The sequence below is a fragment of the Festucalex cinctus genome, chromosome 2, assembly GCF_051991245.1.
Source record: "Festucalex cinctus isolate MCC-2025b chromosome 2, RoL_Fcin_1.0, whole genome shotgun sequence".
Taxonomy (NCBI): domain Eukaryota; kingdom Metazoa; phylum Chordata; class Actinopteri; order Syngnathiformes; family Syngnathidae; genus Festucalex; species Festucalex cinctus.
This window is the reverse complement of record NC_135412.1, coordinates 30514009-30538650: the sequence shown is the minus strand read 5'-3', so window position 1 is coordinate 30538650 and position 24642 is coordinate 30514009. Positions and strand designations below refer to the sequence as shown.

The window sequence follows — 24642 nt, the reverse complement described above, 5'->3', positions numbered from 1 at the left end:
CACATTTGTTACAAAGACGGAAGTCAGTTGAATGTCGACACGTTTACTGCTTTCCTGGCAGAAGCTGCAAAGCAACTGAAAATTTTTGCCTGACAAGACAAAAAAGAAAAAGAGAAGCTACCCAGATAAAAGGACAGTCTCGGATCAACATTGGCCCGGATTTCACTCGCTGGCGTGAGCTCAAAAACGACACAATGCGCTTGTCCTCATAGAAAATGTGGTCTTCCTTCAGGCATAACATTTTGGCTTTTGCCCATATGGCACCGCCATAATCAACATAAATGGAAAGTTCCTAAGTGTTGCTTTAAGTGAAGTTGCATAATCTTGCTCAGTCACAACGCATACCATGCAATAGTTACACATTAGGCACTTTGCACTCAGTATCTGCACTTGCATTACACATTAGTTAGCTGTACCAACACTAGTAAAAGGTCCCAAAACACTTTCTGTATTGTGTATCACTTTACTGTATTCTCAATTTAACACATAAACATGAAGCTTCGTTAATGTTTCAGTTAAACTGTGACGCTATTGTAGTTTTTTGTGGGTTTTATAGCGACAGTTGACGTTAAATGTTGCAGTTGTTGTCGTTAATCTTTTGTGTAGCAACCTCTTTTCCCCAATGTTCAAAGCATAATCCTTTAATCCAAATGAAATAGTCTTGAGAGCACCCCCAAGATATTTGCTTCATGAGGTGGCCTGAGGACTCCGCTTCACATCACACTGGTGGGTTGCCAAGTTTGTGTGCAGTACAAACACACACACAATTCTGATTTTCTTTCAAAAACAAAACAAATAGCACATTTGCTTGAAAATGTCGATTTTTAAATGTGCTTCAAGTCAAAGTCGTACAAAGTCGTAGTTCAAACTAAGAAAGTCCACAAACCGAAATTTGGGGACTTTGAGTCAAGCTATGAGGTTACATATTCTACGTTAGGGTGTGTCCTCCTTGAAAAGCAAACTACCTCAGCAGGTGATGAAATGAGACTCCATTCCTCCTCCTTCATCCTTAGCCTTTGGGCATCACCCGATTCAGGGGTTGCCACAGCAAATCTCTTCTTGTCCTCTGCAAGTCTTCTCTCCCCACAGCCACAAATATCCTCTTTGTGGCTCCCTTGCCATCATCAACCATCTAGTCAGTGTCTCTCCTCTGCACGTCCAAACCATCCCAATCTGGCCTCTCCATTTGTCTCCGAACCTTCCATTTCTGTCCAATCCCTCTGTTGAGCTCAATCCACATCCTGTCCGTCTGTCCTACTCCTTAACCTCAACATTCCACTGGCCTCTCTTTCAGATCATCCGTCTGACCTCTTGTGTCAAACTGTCCATCAGCAAAGGCAACAGCAAGTGGCTCAGAGCCAATCTTTGATGCAGTTGCGCCACCACTGTGGCAAGCTGTGAAACTCGGGTGATGTCCATCCCCTTAAGGCAATGCTGAAAAATAATGCTGGCCATATAAACTATTGATAGTGGTTTAGACATTGACTGTGCTGTGTTATTTTCAGGAGAGTACTGTATAAACTGCTTTACAAGCTGTATACTGATTACATCGCATCAATGTGTCATTTCTTCAGCGTTGTCCTATGAAAAGATGTACTGTATTACAATTACAAACACGTGAGGGATGTACTCACTTTTGTGAAATGATTGAGGTATACATTCAGAAATGCACCACCGCTTTATCGATTTACATACAGCATGCTGTTTTCTCCAGCCTAACGATGGTGTCCTTTCCTTGCATTGAGCTCTCCTGACTTGTATTTCACAAGGTGAATGCCATTTAAACTGCTTCCAAATGCCAACTCAATACCTGATATTCTTCCCAAACTTTTATCTGCCAAATTTGACTTGACATAACAATGGAATGGATCGCACCTGGTAAATGAACTTCTTGTGAATCAACTTTCCAAACAGTTTGGAGACACACAAAATGCACTTTTCACAAAATGACTGTAAAGTAACCCGTGAATGGTACGTCATGTACCATTATGTACCGCACATGTGCATACTATACAGTATTTTGTATATTTAATATAATAATAATAATTATAATAATTATAATAATAATTCTTTATTATTATTATTATTATTATTATTATTATTATATACATTTAGATTTGATATTTTAATTTGATATTCTTTTGATTTCGAATAATATCTGACAGTTCATCTGTTTGGAACTTCTGTTTTTGTTTTTTACATATAGAAAACAGTGGAGCAAGGCATTGAAACCACTGGAAAATGTTTTATTACCTCATGACATGCAATTTTAAAAACTACATTACAACAACAAACAAACAAACAAAAAATATTTCACAACCAGTGTATCAACTTAATTGTAAGATATAATTGGCGAGTATAAATAAAAGTAAATAATCTTGCAAGTTAAATATGCTAACATCAAATGCTAAAGTCTCTAAAATGTGATTCTTATCTTTTCTTTCTTTTTGGTATGTGAATATTTGGCTAGCTGTTGTGCAAGCAACTTGTAAAATAATTTACTATGCACACTTGTGTAAAAAAAAAAAGCAACAAAAAATACCACTAGAATAGCAACACGCTTACTAAAACACGATTGCTAAAAACTTCTAGTTTTGTTTATGCCTTGTCAGTCCAAACAGAAAAAAATATTCACATGAATGGCCCCTTCATGGCAAAGTCTATGTTGCTAAATCAAAATGTAAAAGCAAAGTTTAAAAAAATTTAAAAAAAATAAAATAAAAAAGTCTCAGATATTTGTAGCTATTTCAAATGTTTTTTTTTCCACACACCGGTTATGATCTACTGAGACAACAGGAAATAAAATGTCCTGAGGTGTTTCTTGATAAATATGTTTAGTTGTCCTCATCGTGGTGACTTTTGGCACAGCTCACTTGGCAGCTTCTTGCACTTTGGTTCTGAAGATGCTTAGACGGCCGTTTCTTGGTCCTCCCTCTGGATCATCTGATAGTACTGCCGGTTCTCCAGGTAAGCTGCCAGCTCAGCGTCCTGAGCCTTCTCGGCACGGTTCTTTGGGGTGTCACCCTGACGAGAAAGAAAGAGTCTTTTGTTTTTGATGCCAAAAATGTGTACTTTTCTAGTTAACCTTTGCATACTGTTTAATATCAATTTTGACCCTGGTCAAGAACATCATGTCTATGTCAAATTACGAACTACAAATCTTTAATCTTATTAATAGCATGTCTCATGTAAATAAATGGATGAATAATCCTGATCAATGTTTCAGAAAAGAGGAAAAGTGTATATTTGGTTTACTAGTTTTTTTTATTTTTTTTTATTAAAAACAAAACAAAACAGTGACAGTACTATCAATCAATGTGATGTCCCTTTTTACTGAAGACATGAGAAAGTCATTCTTACGCCGTTTCAATTTTTCACACACGGACAGTCCTAGATAGATTGATAGATAGACTATTTTTTTCCAGGGCTGAACAGAAACGGAATCCGATGGGCTACAACTGGTTCACGGAATGTTGCTGCTCCATTTCTTACCAGTACCAACTAGACCACATCACACCGGTCCTTAAGGCTCTATGTTCCTGAGTAATTTTATTTTTTGGTTTACAAAGTTCTGAATGGTCTTGGACCTGAAAATAATTTAGGTTGCCAAAGAAACTGGAATACCCGTCAAGTCATTGGGTGCAGGCTTATTGTTTTCAGAACCAGAACTAAACAAAGTGATGCTCATCTGCGATACGAAATTCCTGACATCTGCTCAAACTGTCATGACATTTAAAACTGCTGAAAAACTTTATAGATCACTGCGGCTGCTTCATCTATGGAAAATATTTTTTTCTTGTTCTCTTGCTTTTATTTTGCGATGTTACCGTAACTTTCATCTTTTGTCATTTTCCCACCATTTTTTAAAAATTAATTCTGTCTCTGTAAAGAATTTTGGCTTTGTCTCATGTATGATTGCTGCTATCCAACTAAACCTGTCTTGCTTTTCCAATTTCCAGCAGTGACTGCATGCATTAGAGTGCAAAGAATCAAATCCACACCGACATGTAGGCAAGGGAGAGATGTCATAAGATGAAATACCCCTGAGCAGTTTGGGGGTTCAGTGTCTTGCTGTAGGGATCCTTGACAGTGTTCAGGCAGACTAGCAGCCAGTCAACAACTTCCAGGTCTTTTCTTGTTTTGCTACAGCATTCAAATGTTTGACTGCCGGCCAGAGGAATAGTGCTGTTATCTTTTTCTCAGAATTGTTGTTTTTTCTTGTTTGATCAGATTTAACGTAAAATTTTTCCCTTCCTCTAATTGGTTGGTCAGAGCAAAATGTCTTGCAACATCAGTATCGCTTAGGGATGTAACGATAAACACGATATTGTGATATCGTGATATTAAAACTGCCACAATATCGTCGTCGTCATGTTCACGATATTTAAACGCATCTGTTCAAAAAGTCAGGCTGATTTCCATTTGTGTAGTTCTAGCACCCTTTTGTGGTTCTTTTTTTTTTTTTAGTAAAATTTAATTTCCATTAGGGATGTTTTGGCCCTTCTATGTTTAAAATCTACACTAATTGTCAGATGAAGGGGAATGTAATATGCATGTGAAACAAGTCAATATGTGTGTATGCAAGAACAACATAATAATAACAACAACAACAAAATAATAATAATAAAACAAAAGTGCAATATTGTGCTTTTTTTTTTAGTATGAGCTTTTTTTTTTTTTTTTTTTACAATATTGTGACCTTTTCTTAAATATCACCAACGTCCCCACAATATCGTGATAATTACCGTATCGTGAGCTTCATATCGTGATAATATCGTATCGTGTAGGGGTGTCACGATTCGCCAACTCCACGATTCGATTTAAATTTCGATTTTGGGGTCACGATTCGATTTTTTTTTCGATTTTTTTTTTTTTTTTTTTTCCGCTCCCCCACTTTATAACACAGAGGCATATGCTTCTGTAGGCTAAGGCTAGTCTATGATCATTGGTTCTATTCATTGTACAGTAAATCTTATTTCAAAAGATCGGCTACATATAGGTGATGCAATTTCCATATTATTTTTGTGTAAATTTATGTAATATATGATAATTGACATTAGGCAGGAATGATCAAATTCAAAGAATTTATTTACAATATAAAGTTAACCGTCTTGTTCTTACTGAAGTGTAAAATAAAAAATAAAAAAACAAAAACAAAAAGTCACAGTGGGTGCCTGCCATCTATTGACTGTTTTTGGTTACAACAGTGTGCTGTGCGTTCCTCTTAAAATAATGTGCAATGTGCAACAACAACAAAAAATATATTGTATCCAAAGTCATGGAACAAATACAGCCTGAACAAACTATATCCCAACATTTACAGTTGCTGGGCATACTGTAGCGTGGTTCAAGTACACTAATTAAATGTTTGAATCCAGCGTTTTCCAAGGCTGCAGGTCTGCTGCTATAAATAGACCTATGGATCTGGCGTTTCGCGCGAGCTGAAGTGTGTGGAAGTTTCACTGTAAATGAGGATGAAATAGTTGGTTGGACCGTTGTTTTCCCACTTCTAGTTGAATTTGATAAATCTAAATCTTTGTGATGCCTGCGTAAATGTCCCGTCATGTTTGTCGTGTTTCCCGTTGTTACGGCTGGCGGCTCGGGCCATTCAGTTTGAATGCGCCAGCGCGACACTCTGATTGGAGGACTGTGCCAGCGCGACACTCTGATTGGACGACTGTGCCAGCGCGACACTCCGATTGGACGACTGTGCCAGCGCGACACTCCGATTGGACGACTGTGCCAGCGCGACGCTATTGTGTATCCGTGTATTATACCCCTATTGGTTACTGTTGTTTCTCCTCCGTTCTGTCAGTTCTGTCAAATGCGGTTATTATTTGTTCACCTTCCACTTTCACTCCCTTGTCAAACCCCTGCCTGAAATTTCAATTAAAACTACTCAGATGTTAAAGTCGACCCGTGTTTATCTACTCTATATTTTCTGTTATTGTGTTACTTCCCTTCCCCTTGATGAGCCGGGCGTAACACCGTGGCCGAGTACAGTACGCGCACATAGCATATCTTGCAACTGTGGTCTTTTTATCGACAACGTGAACGTTGTCGACATAACTCACCGGGAACGCAAAATGTTTCCAAACTGGTGACGAGAGAAGCGGGAGCGGCTTGAAGCACCATTGCTGTGTCTGTCCGCGCTTGCCATCATGACTGCAGGAGAAGTCAGCTAACAAGTGCCGTTAGCTAGTAGCTGAATGGCTGCGTCTCATTTGCTTTCCTGGGAGGTGGCGGTGGCGGCGGTGGCGGCGGGCGCGGGGGGGGGGGCATCGAATCGTGTGTCCTCTCTTCTATTTCGATGCTCGAAATCGTGACGTAATTTCGATCGATTTCGATAAAAAATCGAAATCGTGACACCCTTAGTATCGTGACATTTGGATATTGTTACATGTATCTCTACTGATTGCGATGTATTTTATTGTTTTTAAAATATTGTTTTCATTAGGTGTTAACTGCTCCAGATGATGTCCGTGTCACAGCTGTGTACTGCAGTTTTGTATGCTATTGATTGTTTCTATAATTGCAAAGTAATAGTGGAGGTTTTAAGAGTTGGATTAGGTTGGAAGTCCCCAGTGAAAGCCTGGTAGCAAATACATCATCCATTTTAGGAAACATATTCATACCCCTTTTTAACTTTTCCACCTTTTGTCCTGTTACAACCGCAAATCTTTATGTATTTTACAGGCAAAGAAGGTCTGCAATTCTTCTCTGAATTGCTGCTCCATGTTTTACAATAGCAGTTGCTTGAAGGTTTGTCATTACATATATATACTGTACGTTTGCATTATGGTTTCGACCTTACGTTGTAAGGTTTGGATGAACATTTTAGTGCTAAATATACAAAATATAATGATTAATTATGTCCTTATGTCTATATTAAAACAATTCAGTGTAAATTGATTTTCTCAACCCACCTGCAAGTCGGTTTTCATCAGTGAGGCTCCTGCTTCTACCAGATAATGGCAGATGCTCCTGTGACACAGTGACGCAGCCCGATGTAGAACTGTTTCACCGCTGTTGAAAACCAGAATATATATAGTTTTTTGTTTTTTTTGATAGAATGGATAAATGACATTTCAATGCGGAATATGTATTTGATATGCAGGTAATTGTTATACACTTCGTCACTGAACAAATTCAACTTGCACAAGTTTGCCTATTTGCATGCGGAGCACACGTTGCAAAATATCTGCAAGGTTCTACTGACCACACATTTGAGACATTTAATAAGATCAAAGACAAACATGAACTCACTGTATGTGTTCTGTCATATCAATTAGTTCATTTGGAGCTGCAAAATCAAACACATAGCAAATGAGTGGACTTCATGCAGTCGTGTAAATCGACGGCGGCGTATGACCACTGTTACCGTTGACAATGATGAAGCTGACCATGTCCTTGTTTCCCGCACTGACGGCATGGTGCAGCAGGCTGCAACCCGATTGGTCAACACATGTGAGGTCACATCCTTTCTTATGCAGCTCCTGCAGCTGTTTCCACCCCACAAACACACAAAAATGCATTTAATTGAGAATAACAGATTTCAGTTCAATAGAAGAACATCAACATACCACAATCAAATTTCCCACACAAAGACTCACCTTCTTCATATTGTTGGTCTTTACACACTGCATCAACAGTTCTGCATAGACACCAAAGAATTACATTAAAGGACATTCCCAAACCCTGAGAAATCTGACAGTTTGCTTAGGCATTAAGTTATTATTGACATGTTTGTTTTTCCTGGACCTTCCTTTGCATGTAAACCTTTCCAATGCAAAGTTAGGACTTGGGTGACATAATGACCTTGCTTTCAGCACTGTCACAGTGCTGACACTCGTGCAAAAACAATAAGTGGGGTGAGGGTTCGACTAATATTGGACACCCCTAGAGCACCTCTGCTCTTATTAAAATAAGTCATCATGCCTGCCATATTGGTACTAGCACAATAGTTGACAGTTTCTGTGGTTTAAAAAAAAAAGAAAAGGGAACTGATGGAATACGAACACAAAGAACGCTTTAAGGAAATAAAGCATTATATATATTGTAACTGTAGAAAGGGATATCTAATTGAATTCAAAGAGGGAAAAAACAACATCACGGTTTTGTTAAACAAAGTCTGTGTATAGCTGAAGCAACGCATTGAGATGAATGTTCATTAGGTTGACCTCAATCCTTGCTCTCACCGCCCCTCACTCTTAAAAGCACAGACCTAATCCAGTTATGTGAGGCAGAGAGAGAGAGAGAGAGAGAGAGAGAGAGAGAGAGAGAGAGAGAGAGAGAGAGAAATCTTTAAGAGCTTTCATGGCTGGAAGGCGAATCAAGATCAACACACATACAGTTGCAAAAAAACAAAACAAAAAAACAACAACCAACTAGATTTGCCTAGATTGATTGGAGGAAAAAAAAACGTAAAAAACTAAACAGTCTGCTTTAACTAATACCACACAAACTATTACCATGTGTTTCCATGTTTTATTGGACACAAGTAAACATTCACAGCGCGGGGGGGAAAGGTACGTGAATCTTGATATTTAGTTCGTGGCTGAGCCTCGTCTGGCAGCAATAACCTCAAGCAAAGCTTTTGTGTAATTGCAGGTCTGACCTGCACAACAGTCGAGAGATTTTGGACCATTCCTCGTTACAAAAGTTTCTACAGCATCACGGAGTTGAAAGCAAAACACCACAGCTTTCCGAAGGTGGACTCATTAGACTGAAGTTCACAATCCCTTTCTTATTGATGTGGGGGTAGTGTGAATTCATTTGTCTGCGATAAGACTGACAGTGCATGAGGCTAATATAAAATAAATACAGCGCACTATAAACTTACCAGTGACGCGTGGTGCGCTTCATGGCTGGTGAGGTACTGACATTACAGTCAGATTTACAAATTTGTGATCCAAACAGAGAGGTTTATTTGCCATTAAATTAACAGCCAGTTTAAAAAAAATAAAATAAAATCAGCATTTTTGTCATAAAAAAACATTTCCATCCATTTACAAAGTCAAGAGCATGATAGCCAAAAAAGATATTATTTTTAATCTAGGCATATAATGAAATATTTTGAAACTATTAATATGTTACTAATAATAACATTGTTAATAATAATAATGTTAATAATAATTAATATGCGATATAATGGTCAAACAATTTAACCACAGTCTGTTTAAAAAAAAAAAAAAAAAGTTCAAAATCAAGTTGTTCTGTTGGATTTTGGATGATTTGTTTCATAGTCTGATCTCATTTTAGGTCAAATATACACCGCTTTATTGTCATACCTTGCTTGACTTTTAAATGAGGCACATATTCCCAGAACAAAAACACGAGGAAGGGCTCCAGAGCAATACCGCCGTTATCTTTGTCTCTGAATTCCGAATGAACGTTTGCAGTCGTTTTAATGGGATAATAATCTTTCCGCAGGCACTGTTGTGGCTGACACAGTGAGTGCAAACTGGAGAAACTTTCGCCTCTGGTATAGACTGAATTAAATCATTTTCGACAAAAAGCCGTGAAGCTGTCTGGGAGTTGTGCGTTCATTCCGCCTCACCGTATGCGAGCTAAACAGTCCGATGAGATCAGCCTTTAGTCTGACAACGTCAAAGAACAAACTTGCTACATAGAAGAAGACTGGCACCAATGTGAGCTCTCGTACACCACCTTCAGTATACGTCTGCTGTCACAGGACGCAGTGTGGGGACATTATGCTGTCTGCCTCACTTTGTTTTAGCTGCGGTTGTATGCGATAAGCAAAAGCTACAATCTAACATGCAAATATTAAACACAATAGCTTGAATATGTCAAATGTTAACGGATATTACCAGTGTCTGAAAACATCATATTGGAGATGTGAAGAACAAACACTCTCCAATAACCTCCTCCGTTGCAGTAATTTGATGAATAAATGTTACTATATACTATTTCTGCTTTTTGTTTGAGATTGCGCAATCTGAGGTGAGGCTGGCTTCTTGCTGCCTCACTTCCCATCTCGCCCCATGTATTTGAACAGGAAATGTGGAAATTTAGCAACTTAAACAATTTAATTCTGGACATTTTTCAATTCAAAATCAAACAATATAAAGCAGACTAGAGAACTAAAACACAAAATAATTTTATGTAGTCATTATTTATTTATTTGTACTCTTCCTCCACAGGTGAGGCACTGCCTCTCATGGTCACACATGCCTAAAGCTTACTAATACTATTGTTTTGTTTGTTTGTTTTGCCAATAATTACAAAACACATGATTGAAATGCTATTGTTGGCTGGTTGGCATTGGTTAGTAAACATTACATTATAATTTATACTGCTTTCATTTTTCTTTAACTAAAAGATAATGTAAAAAAAAAAAAATTCTACTTGCATAAGCATTATTTCCTCAACTACTTGTATGTATTTGATTATGTAATATAAGTAAAGTAACAGGTAAGTGCAGCATACTGACTTGCCTCGCATGCTTATTTGCCTAGTGGGGAGTAAGTTTGCTAAGATTTTCTGGAGCACTTTTATACTTATATGCACTATATTTGCGTTTCACCAAGAGAAAGGCCAATAAGTGCATCAAAGGATAGGTAAGTACATAAAAGAGAATAAAAGAGCCGTGTGCAGCGCTTACACAAAACCACTTTTCATTTGACCTTCCCCACTGCAGCATTGGGATGCTCAGCGTGTGTGTATGTGTGGTTGAACTGAGCCTTATATTGGCTGAAAAAGACTAAAATAAGCTTAACATAAACATGACATTTGAAGACTGCTGTAACCATACATTTTATTTTATTTACGGTAATTACTAGTCTTGGCTGACAGACAGACAGACAGACAGACAGACAGACAGACAGTCATATAGTTACTGTGATTAATGCCTACTGTATTGTATGTTGTTGCTCCATGTGTGTTTGTTTGGGTTAGGGTTTCTGGGTAGGTAGTTTCATGTGACTTTTCAGATGACAGCATTTGGACAGGGGGCTTTTTAAAAAAAAAAATGAAATTATATGCCTTGACTGAACATATTGGTTTGAAAATCCGATGTTTAATTCTCTTTTATGTACCAGTTTTACAGTAAACTTCAATTTGACAAATAAACAGTTTGAAGCACACTTCACCTCTTATTTGGAGAATTATAAGATCAAAGGTATCTTCACTTCCTCACAACTGATGTTTACAATATTAGCCCATTTTTTGACACCGTAAGAGTGAGAACAAGATCTAAGGAATATTTAGAAAGTGTGTGTGTTTTTTTTAATAAGTATGTTTAGGGATATTGAGAAAGTGTTTTTTGGTTGAATAAGTATGTTTTAATGAGTACACATCAAAAATGATGTGGGCTCTACATTGTGGATTTTCACCCATCGCGGGTGGTTCTGGAACATATCCCACAAGATAAACGGGGAACAGAAGATCTGTGCCTAAGCACGCACACAAGCACATGCTCACGCACACACAAACACGCACACGTCACATGCTCCACTGAACTATTCCGTTTGATGCAACCTACCTGACCTTATGGGATCTGTCAGCGTGTGTCAAAAACTAGCAAACATGAGAACGTCCAGAAAGGCAATGTCCGCTGAATAGCAATAGCTCAACAGTGGAAGGGCTTTTCAGAAACACAATTAAGCTTACCTGAAGCTTCAATTGCTTAGATGACATGGATTAATTGAGGTTTGAGGCATTCAAAGTGCATTACAGAAACCCCTTCAAACCATAACAAGTCCCCTACTATTATCCAATTGGATGTTCCCTGGTCGTCTGACAATACCTTGATGTGATTTTGGCATCATTGATTTATTGTCCATAATTTCAGTCTTGTAGAAAGAGTACCATATATTGACAAAAACAAAAAACAAGAACTTGAGCTGAACCCAAAATGGGCCTTAATTATTTTGTCAAATGAACCCTTAAATAAAACACAAGGAAGACCTTAATTGGTAGATAAATTCAAATTTAAGGATTAGCTCACAATAATTTGATATACAAGCTAGGGCTGGGCGATAAATCGAATTAATTCGATTAATTCGTCCATTTAAAGCACCACGATGTGAAAATGAGCTAAGTCGTGAAATCCAGGTGCTTATAAACAAATACACATCTCCTCCGGCTCGCGTCTGCTTACGCTCGTTGTTCTGGGGTCCTTCGTTTGGTGGCTGGCGCGTTTGCTGATGATGTCACCCTACTATAGCAAAGCTGCGGTATGAGACGTCATCGGAAGGCGCACAGGACCCCGCGACAGCCGTGCAGGCATTTGACACATTACCGCCTGTTTTTTGTTTTTTTTCCCTCCCCCACTCACTCACTCACTCACGGCGAAGCGAACCCACGCCACCCGGACCGAAGGCAAGTGACACCGAAGGCAAGTGACATTATGTTCCACACCTCCACCGGAGCCCCCCCATCAGCGCCTGTTTGCTAACGCTACGATACCACTCACGCACATTATGTCTGCTGCAGAAGACGAAGAGTTGCGGCCTTCATGCGGTATCGTAATTATGGTAAATAGCACATGTCGGGTAGACAATTGCACGTGAACGTCCCCCTCATGTCGTATTTTCTACTGGAGAACTGGGAATTTATTTTCATACCCGAGTTTCCGAGCTGAGTGAACTTTTCAAGTATCAACACGGCGAAGAGCGCACAAGGATTTGTGAATGGTAAGAAATATTAACACTTATAAAGGACGCTAATGTCTGCTAGCACAGAAGGCTGTTTTAGAATCTACACAATTACGTAAATTACACAATTTTGCTATAACAACAAATTCACATGAACAGAACTCGGATGTAATTAGGAGTTTCCGAGTGGTAATGTCCATCTTTCCCATAGCACATGAAGGCAGGATTGAGGAACTCGTGTTTGCGTCTATTTTATGGAATTGGAGAGTGACGTAGACCAAACTACAAGCGTGTGCAAGGTTTGCCAAACAGCTGTAAAACGAAGACTAAGTAGCAGCAGAACTAACCTCTTACAGCACTTGCTCCAAATGCACCCGAAAGAATTTGAGCTTGAGTTGAGCTTGTCTTTTGCCAGATTCAGTTGACAGTCTAGTTTTTTTTTTTTTTGCGAGGAATTTGAGTTTAATTACAATCAAAGGTGGTGCTGATTATTATAAGCTGTTGATCTTGAAGTTCTGTTATATACAAATGTTATTGTGAGTTGAGCTGTTATGAAACATTTAAGTTGAGCAAAAGCTATGAGTACCTTTTTTATGCACAAGCTATGTATGTGGTATTTAAGTTGATCAAAAGGCTATGAGTAGCTTTTTTTTTTTTATACAAACTATGTGGCATTTAGGTTACGCAAAAACTGCGTAGCTTTTTTTTTTTTTTTTGCATAAGCTATTTATGGCATTTAAGTTGCGCAAAGGCTGTGAGTAGGTTTTTTGCCCAGCTATGTGGCATTTAAGTTAAAAGACATGAGTATATTTATTTATTATTATTTATTTTATTTATTTGCACAAGCTATGTATGTTAAATTTACGTTAAAACTGTTTCAAAATCAGTGTATGTTATTGTCTGAAAATTTATTTTTGAATAAATCAAACCTTGTTTATTTATTTATTTTTTAAACGTTTGATTAAAATCGATTAAAATCGTAATCGTCCAGAATGTCAGAAAAAAAAAATCGCGATTTTATTTTTTGGCCATATCGCCCAACCCAAGCTAATCAGTGATTTAAAAACTGTGCCAGTTGAGGATGTGTACAGTAATCATGCAGGGCAGGCTAGTCTACAGTTAAAAAGCAACGAGCAAAACAAATTTCATGCAAAGTGAGAGAAAAACAGTGGGTACGAGTGGAGAACTCGTCACAAAACCTGGCTTGCTTTTCTACTTCTTTTTTTTATCCGCTCTGAGCCACACAAGCTGTGAAGATTGCCAAGTTACGTGTCATGTGCAACATAAATGAACCACAATTGTGTGGTAGCGTGTTTGCACGGGTGCAGTACCTTTCTCTTCTTCTCCTCCTGCATCACTTGACTTTTGACCTGTTCCATGTCTGGAGAGAGACCATCACAAATAAACATATGCACGTTTGTCACAGTCTCTGCTTGTCCCCTGTATATTTACACCATCAAAATCAATAGCCATCCTCACAAAAAAAAAAAAAAAAGCATTTCTATATACAGTTTTGGACATATCTGATAACATAACATTTCAGCACATTACATCACATGGTAGCAGCAGCAAAATGAGTGCGGAAGCCTACAGAAACATTTTGTCTGAGAATTTACAGAAAGACAACTAAACCAATGGGAGATTCTGAAATGAGAAGAAGTGACTTTTGGCTTTTCCCTAATGATAATAAATTAATGATTGATGGATTAATAATTCATCAATGCTTCAGACAAGAGACAAAGTTATGTTTCAACCACTTATTTTTGGATAAAAACATCCACCATCAAACAATGGGATGAAAAATTCTGTTTCATAACAGCAGTGAAAAGGGTGCAGAATTTAAGCAGGCGATATTAGGTTCTTGTGGATTTTCCCCCTCATTCTGAAAAGCTAACTGTTTTGTCAGGTATGGTTGCTATTTATAGTGAAATACATTGATTGTGAGCACTTGATCCAAAAGTCAAGCAGTGGGAGTACTGACCTCATTACTGGCTTAAGCTCATCATGAGTGGCGATGGAGCGCTGGATGCAACCTTGTCTGTTAACCCACAAAGCAGCAAAAGCATGAGACAAAAGAGTATTTAAAAAAAAAAAAAAGGTGAAGTAGTTGTGGAGTCAGCGTTTATGTAATGTTGTGCAACTGTTGACTAACCTTCGGAGTTTTCTAACCTCAGGTGTTGGACTCAGTGCTGAGGCAGAGCTGTCACTGTTCATCCTAAAAGACAGCACACAGTGTGCTTGAATGGACCAGGTCCGCATACACGTTAAATAAAGTATTGTGACACACTGCCATTACAGAAAACATCAATGGAAGTAACTTTTCTGATCTGCTTCTCAAAGGTGAATAACGGGTCATATCTTTTTCTTCGTACTTTTTTTTTCTTTCCGAGACAGTGCCCACAGGATGGCCTCGAAAGAGGGAACTACATGAGCAATTTCCAACAATCATGAATAACTTCCAAAAATCAGCACAATTAAACAATTGCTGTTTAAAGGCCAATAGTATAATTTTGAGTCTTCTGAAAGCAATGCAGAATGTGAAATGTCATTCATTTACTGAATGTTCACAGTGTCTAAAGGGTGCCTAAATACTTTCATGAGCAAAGCAAAGGACACTTTCAGAAGACAAGTTTTAAAGTTGTAAACCAGAAAGGCAAGAAAGTTAAGCTTTAGCTCTCAATTTAAAAAAAAAGGATTAAGTCTCAGTACTGTGTCACATTGATAGAACTAGGTTGCAGAGGCTATAAAATAGCATGGTTCAGTAGAGCAGGACCGAGATTCATAAAATCCATGTCAGGATTCTCTACAAACTGTATGAACTTGCTGGACAGCAACAACTCTCAAGGGACGATGTTGAGCTCCTGACATCTTTACATTGCATGCCATATTTGAGGAAAAAAAAATGAAAACAATGTTTCCTCTTAGATTTATATTTTACAATTACTGAAATTGTCAAATTGTTAAAGAGCAATTTGTCTATCCATCCATCCATCCATCCATCAAGTTTCAGAATTTGTTTAAAAGAATCACCCAGAAAAAGTGTTCACCAGTCGGGCGTTTGCTCACTAAGATGATGTTTGCATTGGACATTAACGAAGGATTGTTTAAAAAAAAAAAAAAAAAAAAAAAAAAAAAAACATACATGGATCAGTTCTTTACAAAACACCAGGCAAAAAAAAAAAAAAAAAAGGAGAGGAGAACATGAACCAGAGGGCAAAAAACGATGAGGACAGCAGTTAAAAAGTTAAATGACCATCATTTTTATTCTTTACTCTATTCTTTGTTATTTACATTACGCAGAACTCTCATTTATTGTGCAATAATCTAATTGTAACGTGTATTTGTTACATGTTTTGATGCATTTTTATGCTTTATAAAACATTTATGTCTGAATTTTGGGAGGCATCGGAACGGATTAGGGCATTTACATGGAAAATGCGTCTCTACTTACAAAATTTTCTACTTAAGAACTTTCTTCCGGAACCAATTAATTTCGTAAGTAGAGGTACCACTGTATATCATAGGTGCCACTTTAAATATTCCAATACAGTCATACAAGGTTCTTAGTTGGAAGTCTCCTCCAATAAGAAAGACAAAGGTTTGGGAAGTCTTATTATACAGGATTGGAATATAGTTGCATATTATATACTGTAGATGGGGAAAAAACAAGTATACAATATTCCCCTGTTCAAACTCCAGGTTTTTGTAATTCAAAAATAGAGACCACTACAAATAGTTCAAAACTTGACTACTATTAAATTTATCTACAAACTGTACAAGTGAAATGGGGAAAAAAACACAAAATATTTAACAGAAGGGAAGTTAAGATAAATGATTGAGATAATGTGGTTGTATAAGTGTGTACAGTAAGTACACCCTCTCACAAATGGGGATGTGGCTGTGAGCAATCACATTCAAACTTTCATGTAAAACAAAGTCAGCACACACCTGCCTTAATGCTAATAATGCCCAAATGAAGTTCAACCGATTTTAGGAGGCTTTGCTGACAGTTTTGCAGTCACGTCTTACAACATAAGCCATGGTCAACAAAGAGCTTCCATAACATCAGACCGATCTCGTTGTTCAAAGGCATCAACCGGGAAAGACAACAAGAGAATTTCAAAGTCATTAAATATAGGATGGAGCAGTGATGAAAGTAATCATCAAGTGGGAAACTACAGTATGGTACAAGAGTGACATTGCCAAGAACTGGACGTCCTTCCAAAATTGCTGATAAGAAAAGAAGAAAGCTGGTCAGGGAGAGTGCCAGGAGGCCGAGATCAATGTAGGAGTTGCAGGAATTTTTAGCAACTGGCGGTTTAGTCCACGTTACGACAATTACACAGCTTCTTCTATCTTTTTACATGCATGTCTGGTATACAATGACCAGACACAAGTTTTTATTTTACAAAGGTGTGTGTGTGTGTGTGTGTGTGTGTGTGTGGGCAGAAACATTTGATATTCCCCAAACACTCTGACACAAGTAGAAAGCAAAAAAAAAAAAAAAAAAAAAAATACCAGGACAAGCCTACTAGAACAACTGAAATGCATTTGTGCTAAATGAGAGGCACTTTCTCAATTGTGTACTGACTGAGATTTAATATGAGTTTTAATGTGACTGGTTCATTTTGAGCATGGCCACATTCCCAGTTATAAGAGGGTGTTAAATACTAGTTTATTTTTTACTTTGCCTCACAAGATTTCTTTTTTCTTTCTTTCTGAATTGAGCTGCACACGTGGTTAAAAATACTTTGTAATGATTTATCATGGTCTCATTTATATATACACTGGTATTACAAAATCATGGCATTTGAACAAGGTTGTGTAAACGTTTTATATTCACTGCAGACTTCTGTATTATCACAGGAAAAAAACAAAATCAATATTTTTACTTGGCCTTTCTAAAGAATTTTTTTCCCCCCAAATTGAGTCGTGCAGGTTATATCACACAAGTGATAGAAAAAGTTTTGAAATTATTTATCTTTGTCTCGTTTATTTATATCACAAAAAGCTGGCATTTGAACAGGGGTATGTGGACTTCAGATCCTCTGTATACACTGACCAACCTCCTTGCATGACCATTTGCACAATGTATTGATTTCAACCACAAGAGATGGAGTTACTCTCTGACAGTGACAATCAAACCTGAACATTATAGTAGCAGCTTCTGTGTGGACAGTTATTTAAAACAAAGAACACAATTTCATCCAACTTTTCAAACATGTTTATTGTTTAACTATATGTGTGTTGATTAATGATACAAGATGTTCAGGTGGGTGGCCTCGAGAGGATTTGTTTTATTATGAATCTAACTGGTCTTTTCAACAAAAAAAAAAAACAAAATCACAGCACACATCATGATTCAGGAATGGTCTCAATGTAATGTTGATGTGGAAGAATTTAAACAGTAACTCCACTTGAAAGGGTTAAATCTCAACTACCTCATTAGCTACACCACAGGCAAAAAGTGGCATAAACGCTACACGCCTCTGCAGACACAGTTTTATACATTTATAACTATTCATTTACCGGTACTTTTTTTTAAATCATCCTTTTTTCATCTCTTGGTAAAATTAACATTTCATTTCCTATGACTAATTAAGCAGAAGGTGAAGAAGTATTCTTTCCCTCCAAGTTATTCCACGGCTAAGTAAAACAAGTTAAAAGGGAGCCCGATGAGATATAGCGTACATTTCTTCAGACACATATTTTCCTATAAGTGCAGTCTGTCTTGAAATCATTCAGCTGCAACTGCAAGGTAAGAGACAGTTTTTGGTGGCTGAAAAGTCGGATGAAAGCAAAAAGTTACTTAAAAAGGCTCTTCAGCAGGCAGTACAGAGGGATGCTCAATTATCACTGTGTCCAATAATGAGAGGAACATTCCCCGATGCCAGTTTTTTGGTATGAATAATGATACATCCTCATTAAATAAAATGCATCAATCCCCTCAAACTATGTCCAGTCCATGTCAAAAAGCCAAACCGAACATCCTTTGACTTCTTTCTACTAACATCAATTTTTGTACTTGTGGAGGTTTTGTTTGAACATGTAAACATTTCCACCACAATGACAAATTTGAAGGAAAAAAAAAATACAAAAAAACATGTTTTTACGTGTAGGTGTTTGTCAGAGAGACAGAGAGAGAGAGAGACCAGGTGATGGAGAGAAGCTAAGAGAGGGATGTAATTATCGTGGGAGGGATATTGTTCACCTCTGGCCGAGCGTGGGCAAACTGCTACGCTGCTTGTCTGTGTGTGTGTTGTGTGTGTGCGTGCACAAGCACCGAAACAGTACAACGATGTGATTCAAGAGCTCTGACATGCATTTCATTTCTCTCTCTCCAACTTTTTTTTCACATTACCATTTCAATCTCTCTATCTCTCTCTCTCTAAGTGCACAAATGCCTCTCGGACGAGTCATCTCTGCACATCATCCGCCCACTTGATCCACTCAGGATTGCAAATCAGACTGCCAACACAAACATGCATACGCACTCGCACACGGATTAGCCAATATAGGATCACAATATTGTGTTGTCCTGTATGTCAACTTCTCAGATTGTAGCAATTACCGAGCATCCAACCAAGTCACTAGCTGGGAATTGTTCTGTTCTGCTGGATCAGTGTCATGTCCTCAACTTCTAATTTTATATTTAAATGACATTACCGGCATTTACAGTTTTACAATCTGGCTTGTCAATTTATAATAATATATTCACACTACAAGCTATAAATTCTCCTATGAACATAAACAAATTCAATGATATTACTGTAGAATTTAGTAGTCCAAGTAGAAAATGTAGATAAAAGGACCTGTATTGATGACTCCTTACATAGCGTCTCTTCTAAAAAAAAAAAAAGTTTTTCCTAGAGGCTGATGCCGATTCTGATATTTGACAGAAAAAAAATACAGATTAACACTAAATAGGTTGATTAATTAATTTATTAATGTAAAAACATATGCATCCATAATGCATTTTATAAGGAGAAAAAGAATAAAAATCCAGGGTCATAATTTTCTCTCCCTACCACCCTCCCTCTCCCTCTCTCATGCGCTCACTCTCTAAAATAATTTCATTCGAGCTGGGGTTTTTTTTCCTTAGTCACGAAGCTGATCAGTTCCAAAATATTGAGAGTGTTTCAGTGTGTTTTTTTTTGGGGGGGTATTTAGAGGGATTTGATGTACCGTATAATGAAGAAAATAGACAAGTCAAATCCAACATTTAAAACAAACATGGGTTGTGGACTTCTGAAGCAATTCAGTTAATTACACATTAAAATGACCAGGAGGACTGTGTTAGCCCAATGGGCTTTTTTCCCCCCCTTCCCCGGTACAATTATCTTCGTGGTGATTGAATGATATATGTACAACAGCAAATAAACAACTTCAAATAAAATCTACTGACTGACGTGTCAGTTAATTGTGTGTGCCAGAAATCAATAAATGTGGCTCCCTTAATACATGCATGTTTTTAAATGCAGCTGCATTTATAATGTGGAGGCAAAGCAATCTTAAAACCATGAATGCACATGCACACATACACATTCGAATTTCATTTTGCTGCTACACCGACAGAATAAGAGAAAATGTAAATAAACACTATTATTCATGAGTAAAGTATACTCCTACACGGAAATAGTGTATGCACCCACCCAGGCACAGACACAAAAAGGGCTGAGAATCATTCTTGCCCACTTCACGCAAGCTTTGCCATCTAACAGGCTCGACAATCCCAACAGCCCTATTCACGGTGAGCCAGCCAATCTCATCCCACAGCACCTACTACACTATGTTCTCTGTATGGATGTCACCATGTAACTGATTTCTAAAATCTCCAATATGCTTCCTGCTAGAAGCTTGTGTGTTCAGTGTGACTTTATTTATGCATGTGCATTTCCAAGCTTCCAAATCACCACATATTTTACACTGTATGGACAAACGTAAGTGGGCACTTGGCAAATGCATCTACAGCAATGGGAAATGTAGTCATAGTGTTGAAACGTTCAGTATCCATTTAGTTTGGTCAGACCATTTATTTGTAAAAAAACAAGTTTTGCTTCAGCCCAAAGGTGTTTGATAAGGTTGATAAGACTCTTACTCACCCGTTACCCTATTGAGAACAATAACTACAAAAAATAAATAGATGGATGGGGGTTGATCACTGTCATTTATTTTCTATTTCACGAAAATTAAAAAAAAAAAAAAAAAAAAAAAGGGATGTATATACCTATACTTTTTTTCAGACTACTAACAGTACGAGTACTCAACTCTTGACTAGCCACGATACTGACACTAATTACCAATAACACAAGTACTTCCGGTACATAACATTTCCTTAAAAAACATCAAAAGATAATTTTAAAGAAACACCTATATCTCCCTCGCTATAATGCGATTCACTTTTTGCGGTCTCGCTTTATAGCCTATATGCCACGGAAGAGGCGGGACTGTTTTTGCGCGTGAACTTTGATTCCCGTTCCGGTTTGCTACGTGTGGGCTGCGTCCCAATACCGTACTTGTGCTTCCGACTTTGTGCCCCTCGGTTGCGCGCACCCGGCGATGGGTGCGACTGTGTATTGTGTCTGTCAGTTGTCTGAAGCTCCCGCAAAATCAACGGGAGCACGCGGTTGGGGGGCGCAGGGGTGGGGGATGTGAGTGTTGGAACGCGGCACACACGTCGCAACCGGAACCGGAATCAAAGCTCATGTGCCAAATCACGGAAGTCGGAAGTCCCACATTTTCCGTGGCATATACCCCATTGCGGATTTATTAAGGTTTTTTTTTTAGTTTGTTTGTTTGTTTGTTTTTTAGTGCAATTCTGCATGTATTTTCTTACAGTAATCTACCTACTATATCACATTTATGAAGATTTGAACATTGAGAATGTTTAAACGAGAGTAATATGAGAAAAAGTAAATGTCTCAATGAGAAAAGTGTATAAACTGTGTGGTGAGGGGTTTTAGAGCCTTAAAACATTTATAATAAATGTAAAAAAAGCTAGTTACTTAGCAGATTTCATTTATTACGGGAATTTTTTGGAACCTAACCTCAGCAGAAAACGAGGGAACACTAGCATTTTTCCTTAAAATTGCATGAAATTGTCTATTCTTCTAATTTCTAGTTTCCAATCGCAAAAAAAACGCCACAAAATGGCCACCGATACCGGCTGTTGTGAGTACCTATACCTTGAAATAAAGCCTGGTATCGTACCGGCCCAGTACAATACCTGGTATCGACATTCGCCCATCCATAGTAAAAACATTGTAGAAATATTACTGGCCTAAACATTAGAAATATTACGAGCCTTTACTAGCCTAAAACAGGAAAGGATGTTTTCATCCATCCATCCATACATACATACACCCCCCCCCCCCCCCCCCACACACACACACACCCATCCATCCATCCATCCATTTCTGAACCTCTTGCTCCTCACAAGGGTTGCGGGGGGTGCTGGAGCCTATCCCAGCTAGCTATGGGCAGTAGGCGGGGGACACCCTGAACTGGTTGCCAGCCAATCGCAGGGCACACAGAAACGGACAACCATCCACACGCACAAACACGCCTAGGGACAATTCAGAGCGCCCAATTAACCTGCCATGCATGTCTTTGGAATGTGGGAGGAAACCGGAGTACCCGGAGAAGACCCACGCAGGCACGGAAAGAACATGCAAACTCCACCCAGGAAGGCCGGAGCCTGGACTCAAACCCGAGTCCTCAGAAAACTGGGAGGCGGACGTGCTAACCACTCGTCCACCGTGCCGCCCACTTCACATACATGAAGAAATACAGTAAGAGTATAAGTGTCGATTTCTAAATTAATTTGAAAAGTTGAATTTGAGATGAAAGTACGTCCTTACTTGTCAGAAGATGGTGACGATGGGGAAAGACAGGCAGCCTCAGGGAAGACAAACACACCATTGGGGTTCTGATTTAATCTGCTTTCTCTAAAGATAACCAATAAAATCAAAACAAAACAGAAGTTTAGACCCTGGGTGGCTATAGAAACCAATTTAAAAAAATCTCATTGTTACAAGTTATAAATACTCGGAAATTGGAACAGCTCTCAGTATTATGCGGTGTAGAGGATACCACTTCAATTAATATGGTGCGGGTCAAGGCTGACGTAAGCAGCGGTGGTATCTGACCTACCCGTTGTTGGCCAAGCTGGAAGAAGGATGAACCAAATCAGGTATGGTAGTTGGAGAGGTGCCGACTGTCATTGTTATAATCAGTTCCGGGTCGAGGATAAAGAGTTCCTCGTGGGAGATTTCTGACACATAGTTGAGATGTTCCTGATGAAACATTTGGCATTTAATGCTGGCAATCAAGGCTCCACGTTGCAATACATCACCAAACCATCAAAGGAGATCAACCTACCTGTGCTCTGTCTATCCTGTAAAAACGATCAGCTGTTGTAGCTGTGGAGGTAAATGCAGAGATTTAAAGTTTGTTGCAAGGACTAGAAATAAAAAGTATTCTCTTCATATTAAAAGTCTTTTCACTGAAATCAAAGGTTGTTCCTCCACCAGTACTGCAATTAAAGGTGAGGTGGTATTATGTAGCTATTTGCATTTTATAAGCAACATTAACCTTCGCCCGAGAGAAAAAGACACCAAATGCCGTATATGTCTCATTCCCTTTGCTCATTTACTGAGATAAATAATCTTTCTGGTTTCTGTGGTTTACAGTATTACGCACAATCTGAGATGCATGGAAATCAGGTGTGTTAGAACTTAAAATACCTTCAGAGATGGAAAAGTACCGGACTTTATAATATAAAACAGAGTGAGGCAGGTTTGATTGAGCAAGGTTTCCTTTCCATGTATTTATTTTTACTCCACAGGATAACAATGTCACTGAATCTCATTTCCTCTGTTGCTCTCACATCTTTTCCAATGTTTCCATCTTGACTGCATCTTTTTTGGCTCAAATTCCACAAGGATTCTCTGAGCTTGTTAGGCATTCCTAATATGTTCAATGCCTTCTTCTACAAAGCTAACCACAAATTAGATTAATGTTCCGCACCGGTGAATATGATTTGCTTTAGTTATTTAGGGGGTTGAGTCGTAGTACACTTTTACCAATAGAATGTGTGGATGACATAATAGCTTTTAACTACCAACCCGTTTTCTATATACCACTTGTCCTCAGTAGGGTCATGTGTAAACTCACATAGCCAATTTAAATTTTTGGATGTGGAAGGAAACTGTTAGAAAACCCACAGAGTAAACACACGAACCATTACTCCACCGTCATGCCAAGTTTTAAACAATCATCCATCCATCTTTTACACAGCCAGCATATCCTCATTAGTGTTGCAGGTGAGCTGGAGCCTATCCTAGCTGACTGAGTGAGCGGTGGTGTACACCATGAACTGCTTGCCAGCCAATTGCAAGGCACACACACAAACAAATATTCACACTCACATTGATAACTAATGGCAATTTAGATTCTTCAATGAACCTAACATGCATGTTTTTGGAATGTGGGAGGAAGCCGGTGTACCCTCAGAAAACACACGCAAGTACAGGCACAACATACAAATTGCACCGTCCTGCCGGTTTTAAACAAGTCACCCCAAAGTCTAATAATGACTACTTTGACAGAAGTCCAATATGTTTGACAATGTTATGCATGCCAGCAGTGTTTATCTGTATCAGGAGGCACAAGTTTCCCAGAAGCCCATGTTGGCAGATACAGCAAAAGCGGTTAACAAGTGAAAATAATGAACTGTGTGGGCTGTCTCTCGGGCAGCCATCTGAGAGGCTGAAAGCATGAAACTTATAGTAATTTAAGCAAAGTTGAGCTGCAAAGTTCTATCAGCCTCCAGGCGGGCTTTTGAAAAAAAATAGCTACTAATTCAAAATTGCTGTTTAAAATCTGTACAATTGTGTTCTTTTTTTTCATCCTTTCGTCTTCAGGGCAAGATTGGAATCTACTGACAGCCGTTTTGTGCAAGTCAGTGTGAGGACATGTTCATGTATATATTCTCGTCTATCTCTGGCGTCGGGCCATAACCTTG

At 38.4% G+C, this 24642-nt stretch overlaps 1 protein-coding gene across 7 annotated transcripts in view; it reads right to left on the bottom strand.

Annotated features, from left to right (window-relative positions):
• Window positions 1-2225: 2225 nt before the first annotated feature.
• The window catches only part of LOC144014513 (diacylglycerol kinase zeta-like), an 84387-nt gene continuing 61970 nt past the window's right edge, over window positions 2226-24642 (bottom strand). For all 7 annotated transcript variants that reach the window (XM_077514472.1, XM_077514469.1, XM_077514471.1 and 4 more), the window contains 11 exons: window positions 22998-23038; window positions 22770-22912; window positions 22478-22564; window positions 14770-14832; window positions 14599-14655; window positions 13949-13998; window positions 7614-7654; window positions 7382-7502; window positions 7267-7303; window positions 6927-7026; window positions 2226-3024 (listed from right to left, as the gene is read on the bottom strand). In XM_077514472.1, coding sequence (XP_077370598.1) covers window positions 2908-3024; window positions 6927-7026; window positions 7267-7303; window positions 7382-7502; window positions 7614-7654; window positions 13949-13998; window positions 14599-14655; window positions 14770-14832; window positions 22478-22564; window positions 22770-22912; window positions 22998-23038 — 857 coding nt within the window. In that variant the 3' untranslated portion in view covers window positions 2226-2907. The remainder of the gene's footprint in view (window positions 3025-6926; window positions 7027-7266; window positions 7304-7381; window positions 7503-7613; window positions 7655-13948; window positions 13999-14598; window positions 14656-14769; window positions 14833-22477; window positions 22565-22769; window positions 22913-22997; window positions 23039-24642) is intronic.